Below are 12,442 nucleotides of genomic sequence, written 5' to 3' on the forward strand. Positions count from 1 at the left end.
CTGGAAGTCACAGAAGGCTTTCTGGTGGTGGTGCTGCCAGAATTGTGTTTTGAGGTTTAAGAGTAGGCTAGGTGAGGAACGGGGGAGCAGGTGTTCAGGGAGGGATAGTGAGTGATGTGGACTGATGACCGTAGCAGCAATAGAATGCAGTTCTGAGGCTCCACAGGTACTCACCATTTCCAGGAGGTGACACGGGGTACTGAATAGGGAAGGGAGAGAGAGAGAGGAGCTGGCTCTGAGATTCTGTGTGGTTTCTTTTAATAATAGTCTTGGCCTGAGATGGTGGGGCTTATATGACATCAGGGACCATGCGAATAGAAGAGTGGGTCGCATTAGAATCAGCTCTGATCGGGGCCTGTGTAGGGGGAGCGCCGAGGAGGTGGGTCACGTTTCTGATTTGGGTGACTGCATGATGGCATGCTTCTCTAAAACAGAAAGGACAGGGTTTGGGGAGGATGCTAAGATGAGTTTGGTCCATGTTAACTAGTATCCAGGAGGTGTTCCAGTGACTGGCAGATCTGCAGCTGGGCTGGGGAGGGGCCAAAAACTTCAGATAGTTTCTCGGAGTCATCAGACTACACAGAATTGGCTTGTTTTTTGGAGTAGATGAGACCAGGTGGGAAATGTGTCAAGAGGGCGTTAGTTCATAATGTTGGGCTCGCCTTCCATACAAGGAAATATTTTCTCTGCGGCCTCCTTCAAAAAAAACACCTATTTTCAATTTGACCTATATGTGCAGAAAAATCTTTGTTTTTGAAACTCAGGTCCTGTTTTCTGTGTTCTAGGTGTGTGTGTTTGTGTTGGAGGGGGGAGGTGGGTGGGGGTCCCAACTTCCCTGATTACATGAGAGGAACATAACTAGCAGACTGTTCTTGCAATTAGATTTTCTTACGTTGTGACGGCAGATCAACATACTCTTGTTCAATTGGGTAGTAGTTTCTGCCCTGAGGGACCACCAGATTTCCAGAAATTACTTTTTCTTTGAACTCTCTGCTGCTGGGACCCAGTCCGCCTTATTCGTTAAGTTTAGTAGAATCATCTCTTGGTTAATTATAGCAATAGAGTGGGTGGGAGGGGGATATTTCGAATCAAACCATTGTTTCCCCAAATAATTCAAATTCGATCTTGCAGGGAATTGAAATAAGATTTGCAGCCGAGTGACTTTTAAGATGTAACTGTGTTGAGTTAATATTGACGTACGTACCCCGTGGACGCGTCGCAGTTGCTGGCGATTTGGCTGGTGGGTGGGTTGAGTGCTGGTAGAGGGACAGAAGCCACCTGGGGTTCCAGTGTTCCGGAAACACATGTTCTGAGTGATGTAAACGTGTCCTTTTCAAGGCTGCTGGGAAGTCAGGCAGCTTGATGCCTGTTGGGTTACCCGAGGTGTAGTGTGGGTTATAAAGATATTTTTTATTTCTGGCCCCTCGATGTGATCGACTTCCTTTTGGGCAAGTCAGGAGAGTCATCTGGTCAGCATGTAGCCAGATGCTGGACTTCTTGTGGGACTCCAGCGGGCCTTGGTTTGCTGTAAGCTACGGGAATTCACACTCATTTCCCTGCCCGGGGGTTAAGGCTTGCATTAGTCAGGAAGGGCCGCCTGCCGCCTGGGTAGCAGGAAGCATGCTACCTTCACGTAGTTTCTTGAGCTTTTCTCAGGAAGTGTTATGACTGTTGCTCTTTTCTCATCAGTTTACTTTTTTTTTAGGTTTAAATGTGTGTGACGGGGTGGGGGAGGGGTAGGTTTTTCTTGAAAAGTAGTTTCTGAAAATACGGCAATCCAGAGAGCTTAGTTCCTTTTGAAAACTTCTGTCATTTGTACGGATTTCGAGGGGACCGAAGCAACAGAGTCTGTACTGCGAATCTTACAGTTCCAGGCGGGCTCATGGAGCGTTGGACCGCGGCTCGGCCTGCAGCGAGGGGCACTTAGTTCACGCCCGTGTACAGAACAGCCCCCGGCTCCCGCCCTGCCCGTCTGCAGTGGCGAGGTGGTCGGCCGCAGCGCCGCATTCCGAGTTCAGAGCCCCACTCGTCCTGTTCTGAAGAAGCCTAGGAGGTTGGCCTGCTTCCTCGTGCCCCCCGGGTGGTGGGCCCAAGCCCTCCGGCCCTGCCAGGCTGTGCAGGGGCTGAAGGGGAGCTGTCGCCCCAGGTGTGATTCTCTGACGTTGGCCTTTCCTTATTGGCCTCTCTGCACTGAGCAGGAGGGACTTCGGGGGCGCCTTCGGGCACATCGACGCGCATCCAGGCAAAGGGAAAATGCAAGGATGGCCACGTGTCGGAGCACAGGCAGCTCCGAAAGGTTGGGCGAAATGGAGAACCGGCCACAAAAAGAAGCGCCCCGGAGACCGCCGAGGCTCCCTTCGCGAGAAGCCGTGCACCAGGGCGCCCCTGCAGCCGCCGGCTCTGCGCAGCCGTGTCCTGTGGAGGGCCCGGCAGGCATCTGCTGTCCTCGCTTCCTGGCCCCAGCTGGAGGCCGTCCAGTGTTGGCGTGCCCCGTTCGCGCAAGGTCCCCGATGTGCCGGGCAGGGAGAGGCCGGGTCTCAGGGCGCCGCTTCCTGCTCCCTGTAACTGGAAGTGCGACGGCACCCGGAGAGGGTGACTCGGGCCCAGGTCTGGATGCGGACCCCCGTGCTGCTTAGTTCTCCGAATGGGAGTGTGACGTCGCCAGCTCCCGACTCCGCAGAGCCACGTCGGGTCGCTCAGGAGACTCAGCAGTGACAGGGGTCCTGGGGCCCGGGCTTCTGTGTAGCCGGGGCTGCTGCCAGCACAGGGAAGGGTCCCAGAAGTGACCTTGGGAAGGTGGGACCTGACCTCCGTGGGTTTCTGGCTGAGGCAGAAGAAACACACGGGAGCCTGAACAGGCTCTGGAGAAGCCAGCGGTGCGTGCCCAGGATGGGGGACTCCGCTGGTGTCCCCTGTGGAGGTGCTTCAGTGCGGTCTGAGTGTCACCAGTCTGGCTGCGGTTTCTCGGCCTGCGCTGTCACCATGGGGCCTTTAGAAAAGGCTTTGCTCCCTTTCAGAGCACCTTCCTCTTTGGGACGTGAAGTCGCCATGGAGGGCCGGGGCTCCATGGTGAGGCTTCCAGGCCCTGCCCCTCCAGCAGAAGTGAGCGTGTTGGCACACAGATTCGCCGGGCTAGGGGCCTGGCGGAACGTCCTGGGGAGCCCACCTGCAGGGGCGAGGCCTGCCCGCGGCAGCCCGTGGCACCCGAGCCCATTCTGGCTGGGCCCGCCTCTTCCCCAGGCAGGGTGGCCGTGGCCGTGGCCCTGACATCTTTGTAGGCGCCCGAACCGCCTGTCGAGACCCTCCTGGGCTTTTCTGGTGCCAGGGGCTCTGGCCAGTTCCCGCTCACACCTGCTCGCCTGGAGTGCCCCACCCCACCTGGTTCTTGCCAGGTGTTCAGAGCTCTTGGGAAGGCAGGGTGTCGCTTAGCCGCCAGTAGCTCAGGTGTCGCCCGCTCCCCTTGACCACTCAGAGCACACGTACTTTATATTTTGATCTTTAATTTTAGCATTTCCTCTTGTGTCGCTCTCAGATCAGTTCAGGTGCGTAAGCCTGTGAGGCCGCCAGGTCTGTGGGAGGCAGGGGCTGTGCCCAGCTCTTCATTTGTGCCTTCTGTGGTGCGTAACAGGTGCTCGCATGGTCACCTGGATGGAGGCCCACGTTGGCGCTTGCCCTCTCCTGGGCTGCACGTGCCAAGGAGGTGTCCCCTCATCTTCCTTTTGGGAGCTGAGCCTCTTCTTGGCCGTATGAAGAATGCGTGGGTCTGACGGGCCTGCGGCAGCAGGTGCCACCCTGCTCTTTTGTGGTCTAAGAGATCATAAGTGCTGTGAGGGGGGGAGACAACTCGATCCGACAAAAAGACTATGTTTCATGAACGAACATGAGACTTCAGGCCCCCTTGGGGCTTCACGTTGATAGGCTGGCACGCAGCTTCCCGTTGTCTTGTGCTTTTCCTTTGGGCTGAAGGGCGCCTCCTCCTGGAGATCAGCCTTGAGCACAGCGAGGGCGGGGCCCACGATGTGGCAACCCAGGCCCACACTCTCCTTCAGCGCCTGGGCCAGTCATTTGCAAGCTGCGGCTCATTACCCGGAAGTGTGAGAAACTTATCCAGCTGATGCTGTGCGTGCGGTCACTGTCCCTTTCAAGACTGTGGGCAAGGACAGCTGCTTTCCCACTTCTGCCCTCCGGAGGCCCAGGGCGAGGCCCCACCTTTCCAGGGTCCAGGGAGCCAGTAGTTTCCACCGTTGACTAAAGTTTTCTGGGCAATGAGTCTGCCATGACAGACCGCTGGGCTTTGTGGGGAGCCGTGCCGTCTGTACGGGGCCCTGCATGGCCCTGGGAAGAGTCAGCGCTGTGTCATGAGGCAAGCGGATGAAATCATCTTCCTGGACGAGTGGCCCTCGGGCCTTGGGTCTTCAAGCATCCTCTCTTGAGTCCCCCACGAGGCCGTGGTGGCAGGTCCCGCACAGGGTTTTCCTGCTGCAGTTTGCAGTTTGCTGGAATCCAGACCAGGGCGGGGCTGAGTGGGCTCTGGCCCTGCAGCCCCGCCCGCTCCCCAGTCCCCGCCGGGCAGCAGAGCGTGGCTCCAGGCAGGGCCTGTGTGCTGTGGTCTCAGACCCAGGATGGCAGGGTCAGGCTGCAGCTTCGTGCGGTTGGCCCAGTGCTGGGCAGAGATGGGGCGTGGCCCCCGAGGACCACGTGTCCACTGGGGAAGGGGCGGTTGTCACCGCTGGCACCCCTTGAGAAGATCTCCCCTTCCCCACCCTCTTCCTCCTCCAGCTTTTCTCTCTATATCTGAGTATTAAGAGAAAGTTTTCTGGGTCCTTCCCTAAGTGGAAGCCCCGTGTGTCTCTTCAGCCATGCAGTGGGAGGTCTGGGTTGCAGTCATCGGGGTTGTACTAGACTTGCCCTCGTTCTAGGGGGCCTTCAGGGGCTCCCCGCAGGTGGGCTTGTTAGGGGTGGCCTCTGCGAGTTGATTTGTGGCCGCCGTACACCTGGGCTTGTTAGGAATCGACTTACCGTTTGGGGTCATTCATCGGGTCACACTTCTCAAGTTGTTCAGCTCGTTGGGGCTGAAGGAGACACTTCGTGCGGAGTTTGGGTTGGGTTCAGTGAGAATGGTCTAGAAAGTCCGCCATTGGCCCACCAAAAACTGCCCTCTTCTCCCCCCAGTAGCCGAGAGAGACTGCCGAGGGACTGTCGGAGAAGTGTGACCCTTTGCATGTCTCTTTAACCAGGTCACCATGGCTGCTGTTGGCTCCTTTGTTGTCCCCAGCTGTCCCCCAGGTCACCTCCCCTCCTTGCTGCCTGTGTCCAGAGGGCGTGCACAGGTTCCAGTGGATCAGAAACCTGGTTCCAGAGTTCGGAGTCTCCAGCTCTCACGTCAGGGTGCTGTCTTCTCCTGCAGAGTTTTTTGAGCTCATGAAGGTAAGTGGTGTCTGAGAGAGAGAGAGCGAGCGCGCGCGCGCGGTGGAGCGTGTGGGTGCAGCGGACGCCTGAGTTACAGGCTTCAGGCAGAAGGTTGGGCGAGTCCTGGGCAGAAGTGCCTTCTGCTTGGAAAGTTTTTGATGGCTACTCAGCTTATTCCTGTGGGTTTGCCTCACAGGTGGCTGAGCTGAGTCCTGAGTAGTAGCCCCCTGCGTGGCTAGTGTAGAGGGGCCCTAAGCATGGGGGCCGGGAGGGTCAGGCCCTGCAGTTTGGTTTCGAGGGACAGATTGCTTCTTCCGCTCTGTGTTGAAGACGTAGCTCACTGCGGGAGGTCAGCGAGGGCCGTGGGCTGCACGGCACGTCCCTGCCGAGGATGTCTGGGAGGAAATGAGGCAGATCCTAGCCAGGGCACGCTAGGCCTCTGCCTCTGGAAACACCTCCAAACCAAGCAGCATCATCGCAGTGGAAGTAACGTGCAGGAAATGAAGACCCAAGAGCCAAATGAGCCACGGATGGGATTCAACACGTAGGACGTGGCCGGGAGCCTCTCGCTCATGAAGAGGCATTTACAGACAACTGGAGAATGTGGATGTCTGGTTTCAGGCCTTATAAACCCCTGGTTCTTTTCTTTCTAATGTGTGTGCCTCCTCTCCGCTGGCAGAAATGCTAAACTTTGCATTTGGGGGGTTTAGCTTTCAAGACGTCACTCAAGTGTTCATGCCGTGCCTAGTCATTCATAGTTAAACTGCTAATTGGAATGAAGTAATTCAGTGCTAATTAATTTTTATTAGCATGAACTCTCCGAGTTCATATTAACAATGATGTTAGAATTAAGGCATGGCAAGGGCAGTGGGCGGAACGCCGGGGGCGGGGGGAGCTGCGGCGAGGGTCACTCTTCTGCAGACGGGGCGCAGTCCGGCTCGTGCGAATGCCTGTGGGTTTGCTCTCCTTTTGCCCTGTTGTTCTGTGAGCCGCACCGAGCTTCCGTTCATTCCAGAATGAGCTAGCTCATTCCAGAACAACGTGTGTGTGCGCGCACGCTGCCTCCCCCTCGCTTCCCTGCCCTGCTCGTCTGTCCCGTGCCTCCTCGTTTGTGTAGAACTGATGCCGAGGCCGTTTGCTCTTTGGTCCTACCGGGTACTCTGCTTGGCTCGAGGAAACAGGTTTTTCAGAGGCGGTTCTTAGTGTCCTGGCCAGCAGCGGGTGCATGACTGAGTCTTTGCACAGTGACCCCGTGGCCAGGAGGCCAGGTTACGTGCACAGCTGCCTGGAGTGGTGGCGCCGCGGGAGCCGGAAGAGGCCCGAGGGGCCCAGCAGGCTGGGCAGAAGCCAAGGCCTCCCGCTCGCGGGCAGAATGTCCAGGCACCGTCTCCAGGCACATGCCGCACTGAGCGGCATGTGTTTCTTCCCGGGACAGAGTGGCCTGTGTTCCCTGGGGAGTGTGCAGCGCCGGGGTGGGCCCGGTCCCCGTGCCGTCCCTACAGTCAGGCTCGTGCCAGCAGACCTGCGTCCCGCAGCAGTCAGGGAGCCGCGCCGCCTGAACCGAGCTGCCCTGTCCCTTGCTTGTTGTTCTCCTTTTGTTCCCCTTTTTTTCTGAATCACTGTCCCCATGGTGTCCGTCTTCATAAATAACGGAGAGACTTGGGAGGTTCTTTTGTCCCCCTGGTGTGCAGGCCTTTTCTCTGTGGTGTGTTCATTTATCTAGCCAAGGCGACCCTCTTCTGTTGACAGTGGCGTCGCTCCTCAGTAGGAAAGTAGGTGACGCCACACTCTGCCACCCTCCTCGCACGAGGCCTTGCGCTCCTGTGTGTCTGTCGAGAGCTTGACCTTGGGTGGTGCTGCTGCCCTTCCTGTCCTCGCCACCTCCTCTGGGGCGGGGCTGCTTCGAGCTCTGGAGGTGCGGTCACTGTCCTCCGGTGGCTGGAGCAGGCCTAGGGAGAGGACACCGGCTGTTAGGAGTAGTATAGTGTGTCGTCTCCGGATGCTGTTTGTGTGTCTGGGTACCTGAGTGTGTGCATTTCAGGAGTGACGTACGTGCTCCTCCTAAGACTCCAGCCGCACACATGGGGCGGGGGCAGCGCCGGTCTGCATCTGCGTTCTCACCTCCAGCTCTGCTCCTGGCCTCTCGGCAGCTTGGCGCGTGTCCTGTGTGCCCTGCACACACGCGTGCGGGCGTGGGGTGCGGACGGTGGGGGTGCGGCTTGCCTCCTGCTCAGCGACTTGCTTTGGGCCCTCAGCAGTGCAGCATGGACATTTCGGGTCAGTGTGCACAGCTCACCTCCCTGCCTTTGCTGGCTGCATTGTGCCTTGTACAGTTAGATCCTGTTTTACTTTCAGGCCAAGTATTTTAAATCCAGGTTGTGGGTCCTGATTTGGTAGGTTACCATATACCTGTCAGGCTTGCTTTAAATATTGGCAAAGATGTAGAGTATTTCAGTTTGCAGTGTTATTTGCCTCCAAGGTCAAAGGACGATATTTTCTCAGTGGACTATGAAAATGATGATTGCAAATTTTGAATTGTCTTTTCTCTTTCAGGGGCAGATAAAAGTAGCGAAGAGGCGGGTCGTGATGGCGTCCCTCTACCTGGGGACAGGTCCTTTGGAACAGGAGCTGGTAAGGTTTGAGTGGGGAGTCGCCTCAGCCTCACGCTGCACAGCGCCGTGGCATTTGGCAGAGAGGGGCCTTTCCTTGGCCCTGGCTCACGGCCAGCTCTTGTTCTCGTTGCCTGGCCACCGGGGCATGTCAGGGGGACCCGTGAGGAGGGAGTGCAGAGGTCTTATGCTGGGCCTGCTGGCCTTGCTGGCCAGTGACCTCTTCACCCAGCACCAGGGTCCCTAGGCTGCTCAGTCTGCCAATCCAGGGCTGGCCAGGTCTGGCCTGCCACCTGTTTTTATGTGGCCTATGAGCTAAGGCTGGTTTTCACATTTTCAAAGGATTGGGGAAAGAAGAAAAAACCAAAAGAATGATATTCGTGCCACATGAAAAGCCTGTAAGGTGGAAATGTCTGTCCCCAAATAAAGCTCTGTGGGGACGTGGCCGCTCTCCTTCCTGCATGCTTCGTCTGGGGCTGGGTTCTGCTGCAGGGCGGGACTGTGCTTGTGACAGACCACCTGGCCCACCAAGCCCAGAATGCTTACTGTCCGGCCCTTCACGGGGAAGGTCTCCTGACCTCGTACTAGGCTAGCGTGCAGGTGGGGCTGGCCAGCCTCGTTCCAGTCGGACTTGCTGTCATGCTGTACTTGTCACCTATGGTGGGGCAGGCAGGGGTGGGGAGGAGGAGGAGTCACCAGGTGTGGACAGCGTGTGCTCCCTGCAGTCCGAGTGGGCACAGGTCCTGGTGTGCGGGCAGCGTCTGCAGGTGGAGCTGGCGTGACAGACTGAGTCGTGCTCTTAGTCTCCCCAGTGGCTGTCGCTCTGGGGTGGTGACATGGGTGCGTTGCCCATGGGAGGTGCTGTTCTTGGTTCACCCCTTTTAGAAAGCCACAGGTAGGAGCTGGGCGGCGATGGGTTGGGGCCTAGAGAGCGAGGGGGGTGGTGGCTGAGCGTAAGTGCTTCCCCCTCCTTGCTGTGAGGCGGGGCCTCCCCGTTTCTAGGAGATGCTCGTAGCTGCAGGTGTGGCGCCCATCGGTCCTGGAGACGAGCCAGTGGGCAGGCTGTGTCCTGGATCCTTCCACCTAACAGATACTTGCTGTTCTCTCCCTGAGGCGACACCAATTGTCGTGTGTCTGTGAGGGGTACCTGTTGAAACGTGTGTGGGAGCTGGTGCCTCCCAGTGGCAGGGGCCGGGCCGGAGAGGGGTGTCAGGCAGCAAGGCCGCCTCCGATGAAGAAGGTTCGCAGCGTTGGCTTCTGAGTGCTAGTGAGGCCGTGTGTTCAGAGCGGGGCGCTAGCGGGCGGGCTGATTAATTTTTCATACGTAATCGCTTTCCGGATCTCAACACGTCTGTTCTTTCGGGGTTCCTCTTGGCAGGTGGATTGCCTGGAAAGCACTCTGGAAAAGTCACTACAAGCGAAGTTCCCTTCAGACCTTAAGGTGTCCATTCTTTTGGACTTCACACGGGGCTCACGAGGTGGGTCTGGTGTGCTCCCTGTGTGCCCCCCCCACCCAGCGCCTGTGTTAGGAATCACACTTGACCTCCCCTCCTCGGGCACATTGGGGGACTGTTACTGGCCCAGGACCGTGATTATCTGAGCTCGGGTCCCTTCTGCAGTGTACGACTGCAGGCCCGGCTAGAAACAGCGTAGGCAAAGAGAGTTCTTTTGACTCCCATGTTTGACCTGCCTCGGGTGGGTCATGACTTGGGGTTTGGATATGTCATCAGATCCTGTGTCCTGGCCCTGCTTCCTTTGGGCTGGGCTCAGTCTCAGGCTCTGTGAGGTGGCCTCTAATGGCCAGGCCCTTCTCCCTATGACACTTGTCCATTGGAAGAGTCTGCTTCCCTGGTGGTCACACCAGAGCTGCCCATGACCACATGGGGACTCCAAGTGTGCTGACCAGCCCAGCCCAGGTCTGGTGCACCCCCCTCCTCCCCTTAAGCTGGGGGTGTGGGCTCCTGGTGGGTAGCCTCGTCTTCACCCAGAGCAGGATGTAAGATCAGGCGGGTGGTACCTGCAGGAGTTGGGGGAATGGGTGCCAGTTGGTCAGAGAGCAGGTGTCTGCCGCCCGGTCACGTTGGTCCTGCCCCGAGGTGTGGCGGTGTCCCAAATGGGTCGCTGGCTAGAAACACAGCAGGTGGCTGGCCGACCCGCACGGGCAGCATGGGTGGCCATGGGTCCGCGGTGGGTGGTCTGCGCTGCCCGGCGCAGTATTTTCCCGGCGTGAATTGCCCGTCTCTCTCCCGCTCACCCCGCGTTCAGGTCGGAAGAACTCTCGCACGATGCTGCTGCCGCTGCTGCAGAGGTTCCCGGAGCAGGTCCGGGTCTCCCTTTTCCACACCCCGGACCTCCGCGGCCTGCTGCGGCTCCTGGTCCCAGAGCGCCTCAACGAGACCATCGGCCTCCAGCACATTAAAGTGTACCTCTTTGACAACAGCGTCATCTTGAGCGGGTGAGCACGCCTCCTTCCGCCGGCACCTCCCCTCGATGTGCTCCGGGGCGGAAGTCAGCGGGACAGAGAGGGGGCCGCCTCCCCGGGCCGTCCAGAGCCGCTCGTGTGCTTTCAGTCTGCCTGCCTCGCACTCTCGGCCTCCCGCGGCATCCGCGTGGTGCCCGGAAGCTCACACAGGGTGATTAAAGCACAGCCGGGGTGGGCAGGATTCGGGAGAAACGTCAGTGTTCATGGGGAGATAAATGAGTAAAGAAGATGTGGTCCATGTGTGCTGCGGAGTATCACTCAGCTCTAGGAAAGAATGAAACCTTGCTGTGTGTGACAGCGCGGGTGCACCCGGAGGGTTTATGGGAAGTGAAGTAAGTCAGATGGAGAAAGACGGACACCATATGATCTCACTTTGTACGGAATCTCAAAAAACCAAATAAGTGCAAAACCAAAGCAAACCTACAGGTACAGAGAATGAGCTGATGGTTGCCACAGGGATGGGGTGGGGAACGGGGATAAAAGAAAAATAAGAAAATTGCGTCATTCTTCATTGTCGAAAATTAAAGGCGGGGTCTGCTGAGCGCTCGCTGCGTGCCAGCCGCCACGCCAAGTGCCCCGCGTGCCCGCCTCGTGCGATTCTCACACCGGCCCTGGGCGGCAGTCCCCTCACTTCTCACATGAGAAGCGGGGCTCAGAGAGGACGAGTGACTTCGTCAGGCAGAGCCAGCAGAACCAGGGAAAACAGGCGGGGCCGGGCCGGACACCCAGGCCGTTCGGTTCCGACGCGCAGGCGCTGGGAGCCGGTCCCGGGGCGGGCGGCGTCGTGCGCGTCTGCCTTTCTTCTCTCGGCCGCTTGGCCGCTCTCTCATGTCACCGCAGTGCCAGTCTTGCCTGTGTCTCGCGGGTGGTCATGCTCGGTAGCTGATTGTCCGTTGGCTGCTAGGCCCGGATCACCAGGACCTGCCGTGCCCCCCTCGCCTGAGTCCTCGTGTGCTTCTCCTCCCTGCAGCGCCAACCTGAGCGACTCCTACTTCACCAACCGCCAGGACCGCTACGTGTTCTTGCAGGACTGTCCCGAGATCGCGGACTTCTTCACGGAGCTGGTGGACGCCGTGGGGGACGTGTCCCTGCAGTTGCAGGGGGACGACTCGGTGCAGGTGGTGGAGGGCATGGTGCATCCTTACAAAGGTAGGGCCCCGGGCTCTGCCGCCTCCTTAGTGTGCGGGTGGGGGGCGCGAGGGCAGGGGCCAGCCTGCCGCCGGTGGCCTTGCCACGAGACTTGGGAGACTTGGCTGGCAGAGCCCTGTTCTGCTTTTGTCGCTGAAGCCAGACAGAGGTGACTCACTGGCCGTCAGTCATGCTGTGCAAGTGAAGGAGCCTGCCCGGGAAGGTGCGAGCGTGGGCTTTGGGCCCGTGCGCCTGGGTGGGTGCGCCGTGAGCAGGCCCCGCATTTACAGGAAGCAGCTGTGTGGTGACTGCCTTCCTGGGGCCAGCTTCACTCTGTCGCAAGGAGGCCTGGTGCCTCTCAGCTCCATTGAGGTCTGTGGCCTCCTGCCTGGAAAGGGAAATGGAGAGCCCTCAGCTCTGCTCGTTGGAGATGGGCCAGGCCTGGCAGCTCGCGTCCTGGGCGCTCGCCATCCTGTGATTCCTGCGGTAGGGACTTCCTGACCGCCGCCAGCAAGGCCTGGTGAATCTGCAAGTGTCAGCAGTGTGGGGAAGGGGTTAAACCCGACCACGTGAGGAGAGCCTCCTGGGGCCCAGCCTAGAGGGAGATAGTCTGAGTGGGGACGCCCAGTAGGAGCCTGTCCCGGGGGCCAGAGCGTCCATGGGGCCTCCATGCCTGCCACTAGCCTGGACTCTCAGTTATTACCGTTATTGTTTAGAGTTCCCCAGTTAAAAAAGTGATGGCAGTCTTTTCCTCCCGTTATATAAAATGGTACTTCTGTCTCATCCTCAGTTTTGCTCTTTGGCCCCAAAGCTT

The 12,442-nt window shown here is 58.4% G+C and overlaps 1 protein-coding gene across 6 annotated transcripts in view; it reads left to right on the forward strand.

The window, feature by feature from the left end:
* The window catches only part of PGS1 (phosphatidylglycerophosphate synthase 1), a 33,045-nt gene that overhangs the window by 2,379 nt on the left and 18,224 nt on the right, over window positions 1-12,442 (forward strand). For all 6 annotated transcript variants that reach the window (XR_004951306.1, XM_016143153.2, XM_036222401.1 and 3 more), the window contains exons 2-6: window positions 5,238-5,427; window positions 7,963-8,040; window positions 9,397-9,496; window positions 10,284-10,473; window positions 11,471-11,649. Coding sequence is in view for 5 of the 6 variants with exons in the window: in XM_016143153.2 (XP_015998639.2) it covers window positions 5,238-5,427; window positions 7,963-8,040; window positions 9,397-9,496; window positions 10,284-10,473; window positions 11,471-11,649 (737 nt within the window). In the remaining variant the exon portion in view is untranslated. The remainder of the gene's footprint in view (window positions 1-5,237; window positions 5,428-7,962; window positions 8,041-9,396; window positions 9,497-10,283; window positions 10,474-11,470; window positions 11,650-12,442) is intronic.

Source organism: Rousettus aegyptiacus, unplaced genomic scaffold, assembly GCF_014176215.1.
Source record: "Rousettus aegyptiacus isolate mRouAeg1 unplaced genomic scaffold, mRouAeg1.p scaffold_m13_p_6, whole genome shotgun sequence".
NCBI classification, from domain to species: domain Eukaryota; kingdom Metazoa; phylum Chordata; class Mammalia; order Chiroptera; family Pteropodidae; genus Rousettus; species Rousettus aegyptiacus.